Source organism: Rhagoletis zephyria, unplaced genomic scaffold (assembly GCF_001687245.7).
Source record: "Rhagoletis zephyria isolate East Lansing unplaced genomic scaffold, Rhagoletis_zephyria_1.1 Rzeph_scaffold_09611, whole genome shotgun sequence".
Taxonomy (NCBI): Eukaryota; Metazoa; Arthropoda; class Insecta; order Diptera; family Tephritidae; genus Rhagoletis; species Rhagoletis zephyria.
This window is the reverse complement of record NW_016166689.1, coordinates 1-13,173: the sequence shown is the minus strand read 5'-3', so window position 1 is coordinate 13,173 and position 13,173 is coordinate 1. Positions and strand designations below refer to the sequence as shown.

The window sequence follows — 13,173 nt, the reverse complement described above, 5'->3', positions numbered from 1 at the left end:
CAGCAAATAATCAAAGCGGCACTTTGCATTTGTGGTGTTGTGCTGTTGGAAAGACGGCGCAAGTCGTAGAGCTTCCCGCTAAGCGGCTTATCAAGATTGCAGTGAAGAGGTTCGCTTGCGAAATTAAAGGAAATAGTTTTTTTTGCTTTTTGCTTTTAGGAAAGTTTTTAATTTCTTTTTTCTTCGTTTGTTGTTCTTAAGGATTGTTCATTTCTTACCTCCGGCACGGTGACCTCATAGGGTGTGTTCATGAAGCGCGGCGCATTGTCGTTGACATCAGATACGCGCACAATAATCGGAATGTTGCGTCGCTTGTTTGTTGCACGAATGGTGCAGGAGACCTGTGGTGCAGCGAAATGAGAATGAAGAAAAACAAAAACAAAAACAAAATAAAATAAAATATATATTAAATAAACAAAACAGCTAGTAACCACACACATACAAACACACTCGCACACATATCCTCACGCACACGAAGTCACAGGTAGTTATTTATGTATGTTTGTATGTATCATAATGGCGGAATAAGATGTACTTAAAAAATTGTTTCGCTCCACGCCAAATCGCAAAAACTAAAGCAGCCATAAAATGCTTGCATATTTGTTTATTAAGCGTTTTTTTGTGTGTTACTGCAACTGGCGTGCAACTGTAAAATTTTTCCATAAAAATTTGCATTTCACCAGGAAAAATCTCACAGCGGCAGGCCAGCGTGAGCTTGTTCGATTTTGTTTGCTAGTTTTTTGTTTTTTATTTATTTTTTGTTCGTTGGTGTTTCAATAGCGTTTTATGACCGCTTTTGCACATCCCTATCCATGCTTTAATGTGTGTGTGCATAAGTAAGTGAGTATGGGCAAGGCATTCATTCACCACAAGCGTACCGCCTTTGGTGCACCGAATTGCATATGTTCACACAAACACACTCTCAACAAACACAAACTTGTGCACACATGCTGCTTCCCCAGTTTGCCTTTACTCAACTCATAACTTAGAACACACAGAGCACAGATGTCGTTGCACTTAAATACTTACCTGAAAGACAATGTGACTCAGATTCTCCTCATCGCGATCGAGCGGCTGCAGCAGCTGCAGTTTCTTGCCTTCGAGCAGGAATGTTGGATTCCCCTTTGGGAAGACTAGATCCAGTGCAATTTCCGTGTAGGGATCACCGTAAATTGGCAATTCTGGCGGCGTGGTTTGTTGGCCAATAACTGTAAAAAACATAAATAAACGATGCAGTAGCAGTTAAACAAATAAACAGATAGACAGACAAGTAAGAACAAGAAAAATTGTGAAAATAAATCAAAAAGTAGAGGTCAAGTAAGCAAACGTTGTCTTCGATTGTGCAGATGATTTCACATTTTGCATGGCAGATATTATTTAATACATACGCTTGGGGTGCTGATTAGTACTCTTCCCTTCATTAATTACCTTTGCACCTAGCTATATATATATGAGCAAACCTCACGAGTGGCCAGAAACAAAAAAAAAAACTAAAGCGTGGGTGAAGGTTTCAGAATGAGCCTGCAAAAAGGATTTTCGGCCATTATTTTTCTGTTAAATTATTCTTGGTTTCTAACGGGTTGCTTCTATTTTTATGTGCACCAAATTGCTAAGACCACAGTGTTAAAATGTTAGCTCTGCCTTGAAGACGGAGGAACTTCAAAGCACATTCCCTGTGAATGTGAATAACAAAAATTCGTTAAGTTTTTGCCCACATTGGATACCTGAACCTGAGGCGTTAATAATTTAGTCGACTTATGAAACGAGTAGCTGACATTTTGTGATACTATACCATTTTTACTATCTTTTTTTTCCTTACTATAATATTTTAGGGTCAGCTTAAATGACGTTCTTTGAGCTGACTTCCGCGACTATACATATCTGGTAACATTCAGTGGTTCATCATACGATGGGCCATTAAAAAATGGTTCAATAAAAGCAATTTTCCACCCGGTAACATAATATGAGCTTTCCACCCAAGCAGCAACCGCATCCCAATACTTCGGTATGATTTTTCATGTGCAGTTTATTTGGCTTTTCTTCGGAGTGTTAAACAAATATTATCGCCGCTTCATGAGTGGTATGCCATTAGTAAATAAAAAGCCGCTATATTAATGCGGCTTATGCAGCGCTAAATTCTATGTGGACTCCTTTATGATTTTGCCAAGTGAATGCTATACCGCAGCAGGAGCATCAGAATTGGGCAATATTTGTTGAATTTACAGCCACCATCGACCATTTTTAGTAGCTAAAAATGAAGCCGCATATTTAATGGTCCATAAAAAATGGAAAAGCACATGAGTATTTAATTATGAATTTGGCGGCGGCGGCGGCGGCGGCAGGCAGTATTACTTTTCTTCGCTGTGCTAAAGCACTTGATTGTGCTTTTGTTCTCATGCGGAAGTTATAAAGTTAAAAAATTTTTGCATTTAATTTTTGTTTTTATTACTTTTGTAGTTGCTAAGTGCATCGCATGAAAGTAGAAGCCATTAACGGCTTACGTGTTTATTATGACTTTTAGCACAGCGATAGATAACTAACGGTATACAATTTACTTTATGGCCGCAGCTTGCTGTTTCGTCAAAAGGAATGCTGAACCCTTTTTGAAATATGTGAGTAATTGGTATAATTAGATAAATATATCACCAGGTGCCGTTAGATTTTGAATGGAAAAAATCCATTATTAAAGTCTTATGCTATGGAAAAATCCATCTAAGCAGAAGCAGATATGTAGTCAGTCTTTTCAGTCAGGTTTTATACCAGACCAGATTTGAGAGAAAACACCGATAAGAAAGCGAGTTTAATGGCCATTTATGCCGAAAGGTCCCGCAGGTTAGCGGTAAATATTTTTATTAAATATCATATGAAAGCGACTAGAATGGAATAAAGCCTCTTTATGGTCGTCACTGCTCTGAAAAAGGAGCAGAAAGAGCGTTTATTCTGTGTCCGTCAATGTACAAAAAGCTTATCTTGCGTACGTGTTACGTGGTCAATTCTAATTTAGTGCTTAAAAAAGCTTCGTTTGAGTTTTATTTTTTAGTCCTTAGTACAATCGCATTACAAGCTTTGAACTATCACTAAAAACAAGCAATTACTTTTTCTTAAAATTTCAGACCTTTTACTAGATTTATTTATTGATATAAATTGAAGTAAAAGGTCTGCCCTTTAACTGGGCCTTGACACGGTATTAGAGTACTGTCCCACCGAATGTTGTCAAATTAAAGTTTGTTGTATATGTAAATGTTTGTGGAACCAAAATGTTCAGATCTATGAAAAGTACCGTAGCATCTAAGAAGCAGAAAAGTCGAATGAAAGTCCGGCCATATTTTCTGTACCCGCTTGGGGATGTATGTACTTAATTTTAACTAGTGTGGGTCGCACAGAGGCATACATAAAAATGAGCAGGAAGGTAAATTAGCGACAGAAGCAATGGCCATAGTTAAGATAAGATAAGCATCTGCCTGAAAAATACCATTGGAAGAGTTTATAGGATTTCCGCAGGCCAATTATTTTTTTAGAAACTATGATTTAATGAAATATTAACAATACTCTTCCAAAGAAAACATTTACGTTAATTGTTCCGACAAGAAGTAGTTTGCCTTCTGCTACAAAAAAAAAAATCGATGATAAGCTAGCAGCTCTGCAAGGAACGTACATAGGTGTGTAAAAGAATATCCAAGTTTCGAATCTGTGAACCGAGGGATTCAATTTAAACTCGGAAGTAATGGGGCAATCGTACTAGGAGCTGTCCTTGCAAAAATCTTACCTCTAGTATTGGAAAAAAAATGGAGTGGTATAAGAGGATATAAAAATGTATGTACAGGTAAAAGTCTCCTTCAGTCGACCCCACTTTATGACTCACAACCTCTCTAAAATACCATTAAAAGGTGTCGATTTTTATTAACTATAAGCTATATACTCTAATGAAAATTAACACCTTTTTATGAACGCTATCCTAGTTCAATTAGGTATTTTCCCAAACTCTGGACATCACACTATTCTATTACTATATTTTAGCAACTGCAGTCCTTCTCTATGGCCTACGGATGAATTCTGCTTTAATTTCCCATTACATGTTAATACTCCTTTTTATTCCATTTATCGTTCATCTAACCAAACTCCTCCTTATTCTACTACCATAACAACTTACCATTCGTGCCACACAATTATAATCATTATATCAAACACCTAAACTAAAACTAAAATCACAACTTGTAACAAGTAGCAACAAGAAGCGCTCAAAAGCAGAGGAATAAAAAAAAAATGTGTGACTAGGAATGCTAGTACATACATACATGCATACGTACTAGGAATGTTAATCCCGAGATCCCGGGATCCCTTGTTTTTTAAGTCCCGGAAATCCTGGGATTATTTGCCTAGAATCCCGGGGTTCTCGGGATTTGTAATTAACACTGGTGGCAATAATAGAAACGCTTTATGTTAACCAGTTTTGGCTATATTTCTCATCTTTATTTAACATTAAATTTTTTTTTGATGTGTACCCCAATATATGTACATACATATAATACCTTACGGCAGTCAATTTTGCACAAAAAAAAACGATATATTTGCTAAACCAAAGGCCAAGTATTTCAAAATTGCATTCTTAATTTTTCTCTCTGACGTCAGGATTTTTTAAAAGAACTTTGAAATTTAAAAGATATGAGTAATTCAAAAAATTATTTAAAAATTTCAGTGCAATATATGTACTCAAAAAACTAATATGGATATCATATGAAAGAGAAGATTCTGTAGAATTAAAAACCATTAAATTTTTTGGTGCGTAAGGGACAGCTAGGTATTGAAAATACGGTTTTTTAATTTTGTCCTTGAATATCCTTGAAATTTTGCAAATATTATTTTTGAAAAAGTTATGTGTTAAGGACTAACTTTACTAGCTTAAAAAAGTAAAATAGGTTAAAGGGGTATTTTCAATTCCTATTCGTCCTTATGAACCCAAAAAAAAAAAATTATTTCATTTAGAACCCGTCTTTTTATTTTACATTGCACCGAATTTTTTTAACTAAAATTTGGAATTAAACATATCTTTGAAATTATAAAGTCTTTTTAAAGAAATCATGACGTCAGAGAAATGCCCATTTATATGCGGTAGACTTTTATAAAAAAATGAAAAATTTTAAATAAAAAAAGGAATATAAACAAAACTGGTCGAATTAAGGCGCTTTTGTTTTTTTTTCTGCCACTAGCATATTCTTTGAACTAGAACATAAATTTTTTGACTTAATTTTTTTTTTTGCATCGAGCTTGTTTAGACATACCTTAAATTACTTTATCAGATATGTACACGCTAAAGTATTATTAAATGCATACAAATTTAATTACGGTCTTTCGTTTTGTTGCTTATGAAATAATTTTCACTTTAAATAAATAAAGTACGTTGCAAACCCATTTACTTATTATTTATTATATGGTAGGATAGCTTCTCAAACCATATTAATGCAATTTTTTCATGTTAAGTTGTTGAAAAATAATAAATATTAAATCCCGGGACTGATCCCAGGATTGAACCAACGACATCCCGGAAATCCCGGAATCGTAAAAATCGAAAAAATTAACATCCCTAATACGTACATACCAAACTCAGAACGGAAGAAAATTCGATTGCTTGGCACACAAAAGCGTTTAAGGTAGCACTCGGACAGCAAAAAGTTAGCAAAATTTGAAGAAGATGCCGGAAAAAAAAGCAGTGGCGATTGCTGTCCCAGGAAGAGCGGACGCATAACGCCAAAGGTGCTCGCGTTTTGTTTGTCGACCAAAAGCAGAGCACCAAAAGCGATAAAGAAAATAAAAAAATAGGTATTTGTTAGTACACACCAAATGATAAATAATAAAAACAGATTTGGGGACTCGCTTTGCGTTTGTGCGGAGCGTCGTTGTTGCAACCTTCTTCCGACGAGTAGTACATATAAGCCGGGCGGTTGGTTGATAGCGGTAGGCAGCAGCAGGGCCGGCGAATCCATGTAAACTGTGTTGCTGTCTTTTATTGTTGCGGCTGCTGTGTTTTTTGTGCTGACATTAGTTTTTGCTTTGATTTGGGTTTTATTTTATTTTTCTTTGCTGGCTTGGCTGGTATTTCTTTCAACTCGCTCGCTTTGCAACAACACAACAACAAGTAGGCAATGTAAATGTTGCAATTTGATTGTGAGAAGGGCGATTGTGCCTGCAAAGCGGCAGTCACGGCTGACACACCGAGGATGCAACAAGGCGTAGGAACTGTAATTACCAGAAGGAAAAACGGCAGCATGCAACATGCAATGGGCAACAACCAGCGGACAGCAAACAGCATCGATGGCGTTTAAATGGCGGTTGCCGTACAGTACAAGGGCGGTCCCGACATTCTAACTTTGGACAGTTTGATCGGAACGTTAGTAGCCGTAGAGCTAGCTAGCTGTCTTGTGAAGTGACTGCCACAATCAAGCTAGTGTGTGTGTGTGTGTGTGAATGCCGATGCCGCATAGATTATTATTTCGTGTTACATGCTGCTGATGCATCCTCTTCTTAGCTGCTGTTGTTTGGATTTTATACCGTTTATTTTTTGCAGAATTTTTTTCCCGCCGCTTGCTCATGATTTCATGTTGCACTTGCCACGCTTGTGTTGCACAATTCATTTAATACAATTATGCGACGAGTTGTGTTTCCGTTGATGGCTAGCCAGCGCTGGTGCGGTAACCGATGTGCTGCTGTATATTTATGTCTCCTTCAAGCACATATAAAATCAAATTTGTATGGCCTGCCATGATGGACGTCGGAACATTTTTATGAAGCGCAAATCGTAGCAAATGTAAACATATGCGCACACATCCAATAATATTAATTGTGAATCTTTAATATGTGGCATGCTGCAGGAAATATGAATGCATGCATGTTTGAAGGCATGCAGTACGTTATTAAGCCTTCAAGTATTTCCATTCATACATATGTAAGTATGTATGAGCATACGAGTAAAAATGCGCTCAAATACATTTTGCATGCCAAAGTGTCGAAGCACTAATAGCAAACAAATAATTTCGCACAAATACACATGAACTTGCATCAATGCATGCATAGGCAAGACTCAATTGCAACTTCCTTCGCTGTGTACAAGAACGGTGGTAACTAACTCCTATCATTTGCGAACTGCTCGACTAAAAGAAGCAGCTTATATGTATTTGCGGGGAGACTAAAGACTACATTTTGCCTCAATACAACGTGATAACACGGATATATACTCACACATATGTAAGTATAAAAAATCACAGGTATATTTAGAACTTCCAGCAGCTCGCAACTCCAACTGGCTTTGCATGCGCCATGTCGCCTCTTACCAAGTGAGCTTCCGTGGCATTGTAAAAGAAATTACGCCACAGATCTTAAATTAACAATCTTAATGAGAGGCAGCAGCAGGTACCAGGCTAAGTCTGCGCTTACGGGGAGCGCTCTCGCCTATAACATTGCAAATGGTATTTAGTGTAAACACGAAAGTGATGGTAGCAACAGCGCTGGTGTCGCCGACTAATATTGAAATAATTCTAAAAATTGCTAAGCTGTCAACATCCGATGGATTGGAGTACTTTAGAATGCATAAAAAGGGTAGAGAAATCGATATATCTAGGTAATTTACAAACAAATTGTCCAGAAAATCACAGTTGTTGTTGTTATTGTAGCGGCTACAGCAACACCACCCAGATCAGGTGGTGTCTCAGTCGTTGTCGTCAAGTTCAGCTAACGGAAGATCCAAGAAACGTACGGCCTCTATATAGGGTCTGTCTACAAAGACAGACGCGTTAGCTGTGTAGGGTTTTCCGGGCATTGGTTTGGCTGATCTGCGTCTAGTCTGCTTAGGTATGAGTTCAACCAGCTTCAGTAGCCACAGTGAAGTTGGGCTATTGTGGTCCAGGTCTCCCGAGGCAGACGAAGCTCGTCTCGTCCACGTCCGGTGGTTGTGTGCCATTCACAGATCTGGAGTCTACGTAACTCGAGACTGACTCCTTGTAATGCCGCCCAGGGACGGGGCCAGAGGTTGCTTTATGTGCCTCTGAACTTCGTCTGTCAGTTCGTATAGATGCCTTCTGACATGCCTTGGCAAGGGCTCCTCTGCAAGCAAGTTTCTGTTCGTGTGTCTACGCCTATGGCTCCGTACTAGGAATTACTTGCAGAGCATTGTTTTGCGCTGCTTTATGGGGCGCATTTGCGTCTCGCCATGTAGATGATGTTGTGGCGACGTCAAAAGACGTCCGGTCGCTATTCGAAGTGCTGTGTTTTATACTGTCTGTACCGGCGACCACACTGGTGCTGCGTAATTTAGAACCGGCCGGCCAATTGCCTTGTATGATGACAGCAACGTTTCTTTGCCTTTGCCCCAGGTACTGCCGGCTGGGGACTTGAGGACCTTGTTACGGCTCTGTACTTTGTTGAAAATTGCGGTTGTGTGCGCAGAGAAGGAGAGCAGACTGTCTAAAGTTACTCTGAGTATTTTTGGGTTATTGGGTACCCAGGTCCAACGATACTAGAATAGTTCTCTCACAGGGGCGGATTCGGTTAAGGCCACGAGATATCTGGGTATTTAAGGCGTTTTTGTGCTGTGCACTTTACGGAATCCATGCTAATGCTTCGTTGGGGTCAGGTGGTTTGCATAATACCAGCGCCGTTATGTATCCTGCTGATACGAAGCGAACTGCAGCAGCAGTGACAAATCTGCGGAACTTACATTCACCTAACTCAACGTCGGTTGGTGTGGGGAGGGCAGCGAAGGTGCTTTCCGCAAATTTCGCGAAGCCTTTCCAATCAGCTTTGGTGAAGTTGATATAGGTCCAGTGAACCGCGGATGCAAAGTCGGCTGGTATATCGATCGAGATGACTATGGGTAGATAGTCTGATGCCAAGTTCAGCATAGGCCACCATGATCTGCTGTTTATACGGTTTTTCCCCTCTGAGGAACGCACCTATTTCAGAGTGATATCCTGCCGGGTAGCTGGTGACAGGAGGTATATAAACATTAAATATTTCGAGCTCGACATCGCCTGACCGGATAGAAATACCCTGACATAGAGAACTTCTCATTTCGCATGCACCTATTCACCATCCTATGATTCACAAAAACTTACAGTTTCGAGCCTTTCCTTCTGCGCAAGATTGAGTCAGCGTGGGTATCTGCATATCAAAGTTTCCATAAACATGAAACTAAATTAATTCGTTGTAATATTTACGAAGAAAATCAAATTCCAATAGCGTATAAGTTTCGATGATCATTTTCTTTGTGATTAGCTGATGGGGAGAAGAAATTCGCTGCTCTTAGACTCACTCACCGAAATCATTGTCAAGAGTTACGAAAGTAAGTATGTGTATTTTATGAAAGCATAGAAGAATTGATCGAAAGAAAAAGCGAGAGACTGAAAAGCACGTATGTAAGTGAAAATAAGAGTTATAAGGCTTCATCAAGAGTGTGGTGCAAAAAGTTATCGTTAGTAGGGCTTTTGACCGGATAATGCTACTTATATGAACTCCATTAATATTAGCCATAGCAGTGACACTTCCTAATAACTCCACGGAAAAAACATTTTTTATCAGTGCATAAATTACTGCTTGCCTGACATAATAAACAACGTTAATATGTTAAATACTAAATTCCGCATTAGATGCGCCGCGTTCGAACTACTGTCGCTGCTACAGCAATTAAGGGGATCTTCAACTTAAGCTGTGACTCCATTTCCTAGTCCATTTTCATCTTAATCTTAATTTTCATTACCCCATCATTGGCCCTCTTCTCTGCAGTCCGACTGCATAGCAATTAAGCTCAACGATTACAAAAGACAGCGCCACCAACCAAATTGCCCATTGTAGTCATTACCAAAGCACTGATTCACGGCAGCTATGCAGATGAATCACAAACACAAAATATTATAACTCCAATAGGGAAGACCGATGCTCGAAAGCGCCTAATGACAATGACGCTGCAAACAGTGGCGTCAAACTCATGATGGTCACCGTATTCAGGGACTGTCAGTATGCCAGCCATTAACTGCAACTGGCTGGCTGCTTGCTTTTATTATAAGAACCGAAAAGAATTCATTTTTCTTCCGCGGGTTTATACTATGAATGTACTTATACAAATTTTCTGCTGCGCTTTTGCTCACGCTTGAGCATGCCACATGGTGCCGCATGCAAAAAATTGCAAGCTGGGGAGAAAAAAGGGGCAATTACTTTTTACGTCTCTGCCGAGCATTATGACGCAGCGCAGGAACATTGGCGGCGAAAGTAAGTTGTGCATATGAAAGAAAATAGAAAAGAAGAAAAAAGTTTGCTGGCGGCGCAAATTAATGGTCGCTTGCCGCTTAACTAAGCGTTTATAGCGGCGAGCGCATTATGACGTTTTTATGATACCCGACAGCCAGGCGGCCAGTCAAAAGGGTCATCCCCACTGAATTGGTGACTAGCGAGAGATTTGCGAACGCCAGTTTTGTATTTAGCTAAGCGTCTTTTTGAGTTCTGCTCTTTAATACCGTTTCGTAATGCAACTAGAGCAGAGATGGGCAAAGTGGCTCCTAGGAGCCTTTTGCACTTAGGAACTGGCTTGGCACATTAAGGTGCTGGGTAAATCAAAAGCCAGCAGCCAGAAGGGGGAAGAAGAGGGTATTAAAATTTTTTGTACTCCGACTTTAAATGTATTTTTACACCCCCTTTAGCCTGAAAACTCTGATTTATCTCTTGTGTAGCACTTGCTGGCTTTTTGACTGCTTTAATACCCAAAAATCTGCCCACCGCTGACCTAGAAGGTGCGAAAAATATCAGTAGCAAAATCTATCAAAAACCGAATACAAAATCGATAACAAAGTCGATAAAAAAATCGATAACAAAGTCGATTACAAAATCGATAAAAAAATCGATAACAAAATCGATAAAAAAATCGATAACAAAAGCGATAACAATATCGATAACAGAATGGATAAAAATATCGATAATAAAACCGATAAAATATCGATAACAAAAGCGGTAACAATATCGATAACAAAATCGATAAAAATATCGGTAACATAACCGATAAAATATTGAGAAATCATAAGCTGCTGGAGTACTTTAAAGGCTCACAATTGACCCCGAAATAAGCCAATTTTTACCGTTCTTTTTACGACCGAAATCGAATTTGTTTACTTACAAAAATGTATCTGATGATGGGTTTGGAATTTCATATTTGAAATACCACACTTCTCTTTGAAATTGCCTCATTAGTTCTCGCGCAATAAGCGTTTTCGTGAAGCTCTAAAAATTACAACATTTCAAAATAGCCTCCATATCGAAACTTAGGACGTATTCTACGTCAAAAAAATATAAAATATAAAAAACGGACAAATTTTCACTTGCCACCTGCTAAATTTGATAAAATAAAAATTTTGGTTATTTGAAAACAAATCAATTTTTTCAAACCCTGTTAGCGATCTCTAATAATTTGTTTACAATTTCGCAATTTTCGTGGATGTCTTTAATTTGACCGTATAATAAAACAAAAGGGTACCCGTGATACCGATATCTTAGTGCGAAATACGAAATTCATCTGTTTCATATTCCAATGTCAACAATATGCAACGCTGAAAACAGAAACAAGCAACTTGCAACTTGATCATTTTCTTATGGCAATTATTCGCATGTGCCTGAGCATTTCAGGAGTTCGCCTCGAACTCTTGACACTCTGGAATGCCTTATTTATGCATTTCTCCAATTGTTGAAAAATATATGTGTCTACGTGTACGCATTTGGCGTTCGCTCTTTGCACAATGCAACATAACCTGCCACTTGGCGCTACAATAACTTTTGTTGCACAAATGCTCCTCGTCTGTCTGACCTGGCCGACAAGCTGGCTGCCTGGCGTAAAATATGTGTAATTTAATGCGCCACATTCATTGCAATTGCAATAGGATTTTGCTTTTTTTTATGCAGTAGTCCAAGCTGAACTGAGCAACCAGGACACCAATGCAGCCGGTAAAAACGATAACGACAAAGCCAACAACTACGGCGACGACGAACAACGCATATTTATTGGCGCACCAACTGACAGTGTCAGCGCATAAACGAAGCAACAGAGTCGATATATTTATTATATTAACATTTGTGGTGAGTTATTGTTTGTACGAAGATTGTGTGAGAGTGTAGTAAGTTGTGGTAAATTAAAGTGAAACTATTCTCTACAAATTTCTAACTAAATATTTGTTGTTAGATGAAAAGAGAAAAGTCAGTTAATGAAGACACTTTGTAACTACGTTAATACTAAATACTCGTGTAAGACATATATTACTACTTTTTACCATGGAGGGGGACCACACTGAAAAAGTCTCTCTTCGATTCTCCTCAAGTTAATGGAGAAACGTCTGAGTCTATGAGTGACGCGCCGCTGAAAGGCCCATTTAGGTACAATCGTAGTTGGAGACATTTCTGGTCTGAGGCTTAGGCCATCTAAATGACTAGGGACTACTGGTAGGGGCTATGCTTCTATTCTGGACCGAGTCGGGATGGTTTATATAATTTGCGATTATGGGAAGGTGATTTTGACAGCAACTTCTAAATAGATTTCTCCGACAGAAATAATTGGGAACTTAATAGCGTTTTATTTAGGCTATAATTAGATACCGATCTTCACTGATTTACGCTGAAAGGGAGTATTGCGCCTTCTCTCAAAAGAGGTTGTTGAGAAGGAACTATAGACCTCCGGATTACTGAAGTGTAGTTAAGGCTAAGATGTATGTACATATCCAACTCACATACGTAGCTTCGAGGCTGGTACATACAATTGAATTAGTTCTAAATAAAATCTAAATCTAAAAATTCGGTAGCGATATCTAAGTTCAACAAATCCGAAGATCGGTACAATCTCTTCGAGAAAATACAGTGAGTCTCTGTTGGGTCTGAGGTGCAGTGGTATTCCGGGAAATGAGGAGGCAGAAGAGTACGCGAAAGGAGTAGGGGAACTAGTTCAAAGCATACAGCCTTACTTGCGATTATATCGAGTTGAAGACATGGCCAGAGTAGGAACAAGCAGCAGGTCTAATAATCTGCCAACATGCATTGTATTCTGGTAGTTTTAGCCACCGCGCGAAGAAAAAAGGAGACGGGTTTTCGAAATTTTTCAAGACCCAACTGTAGCGGCACACACGTTGCGCACTGCAACACCAGCCTTAGGCTAAT

General features: G+C 38.9%; 1 protein-coding gene across 1 annotated transcript; it reads right to left on the bottom strand.

The window, feature by feature from the left end:
- Positions 1-218: 218 nt before the first annotated feature.
- On the bottom strand, positions 219-1,208 carry LOC108375922 (cadherin-related family member 1-like; the record flags this gene model as incomplete). Its single annotated transcript, XM_017632076.1, has 2 exons — positions 219-341; positions 1,030-1,208. Coding segments are annotated over 2 exons (302 nt in total), but the record flags the coding sequence as incomplete, so codon positions are not given.
- Between the last annotated feature and the right edge of the window lie 11,965 nt (positions 1,209-13,173).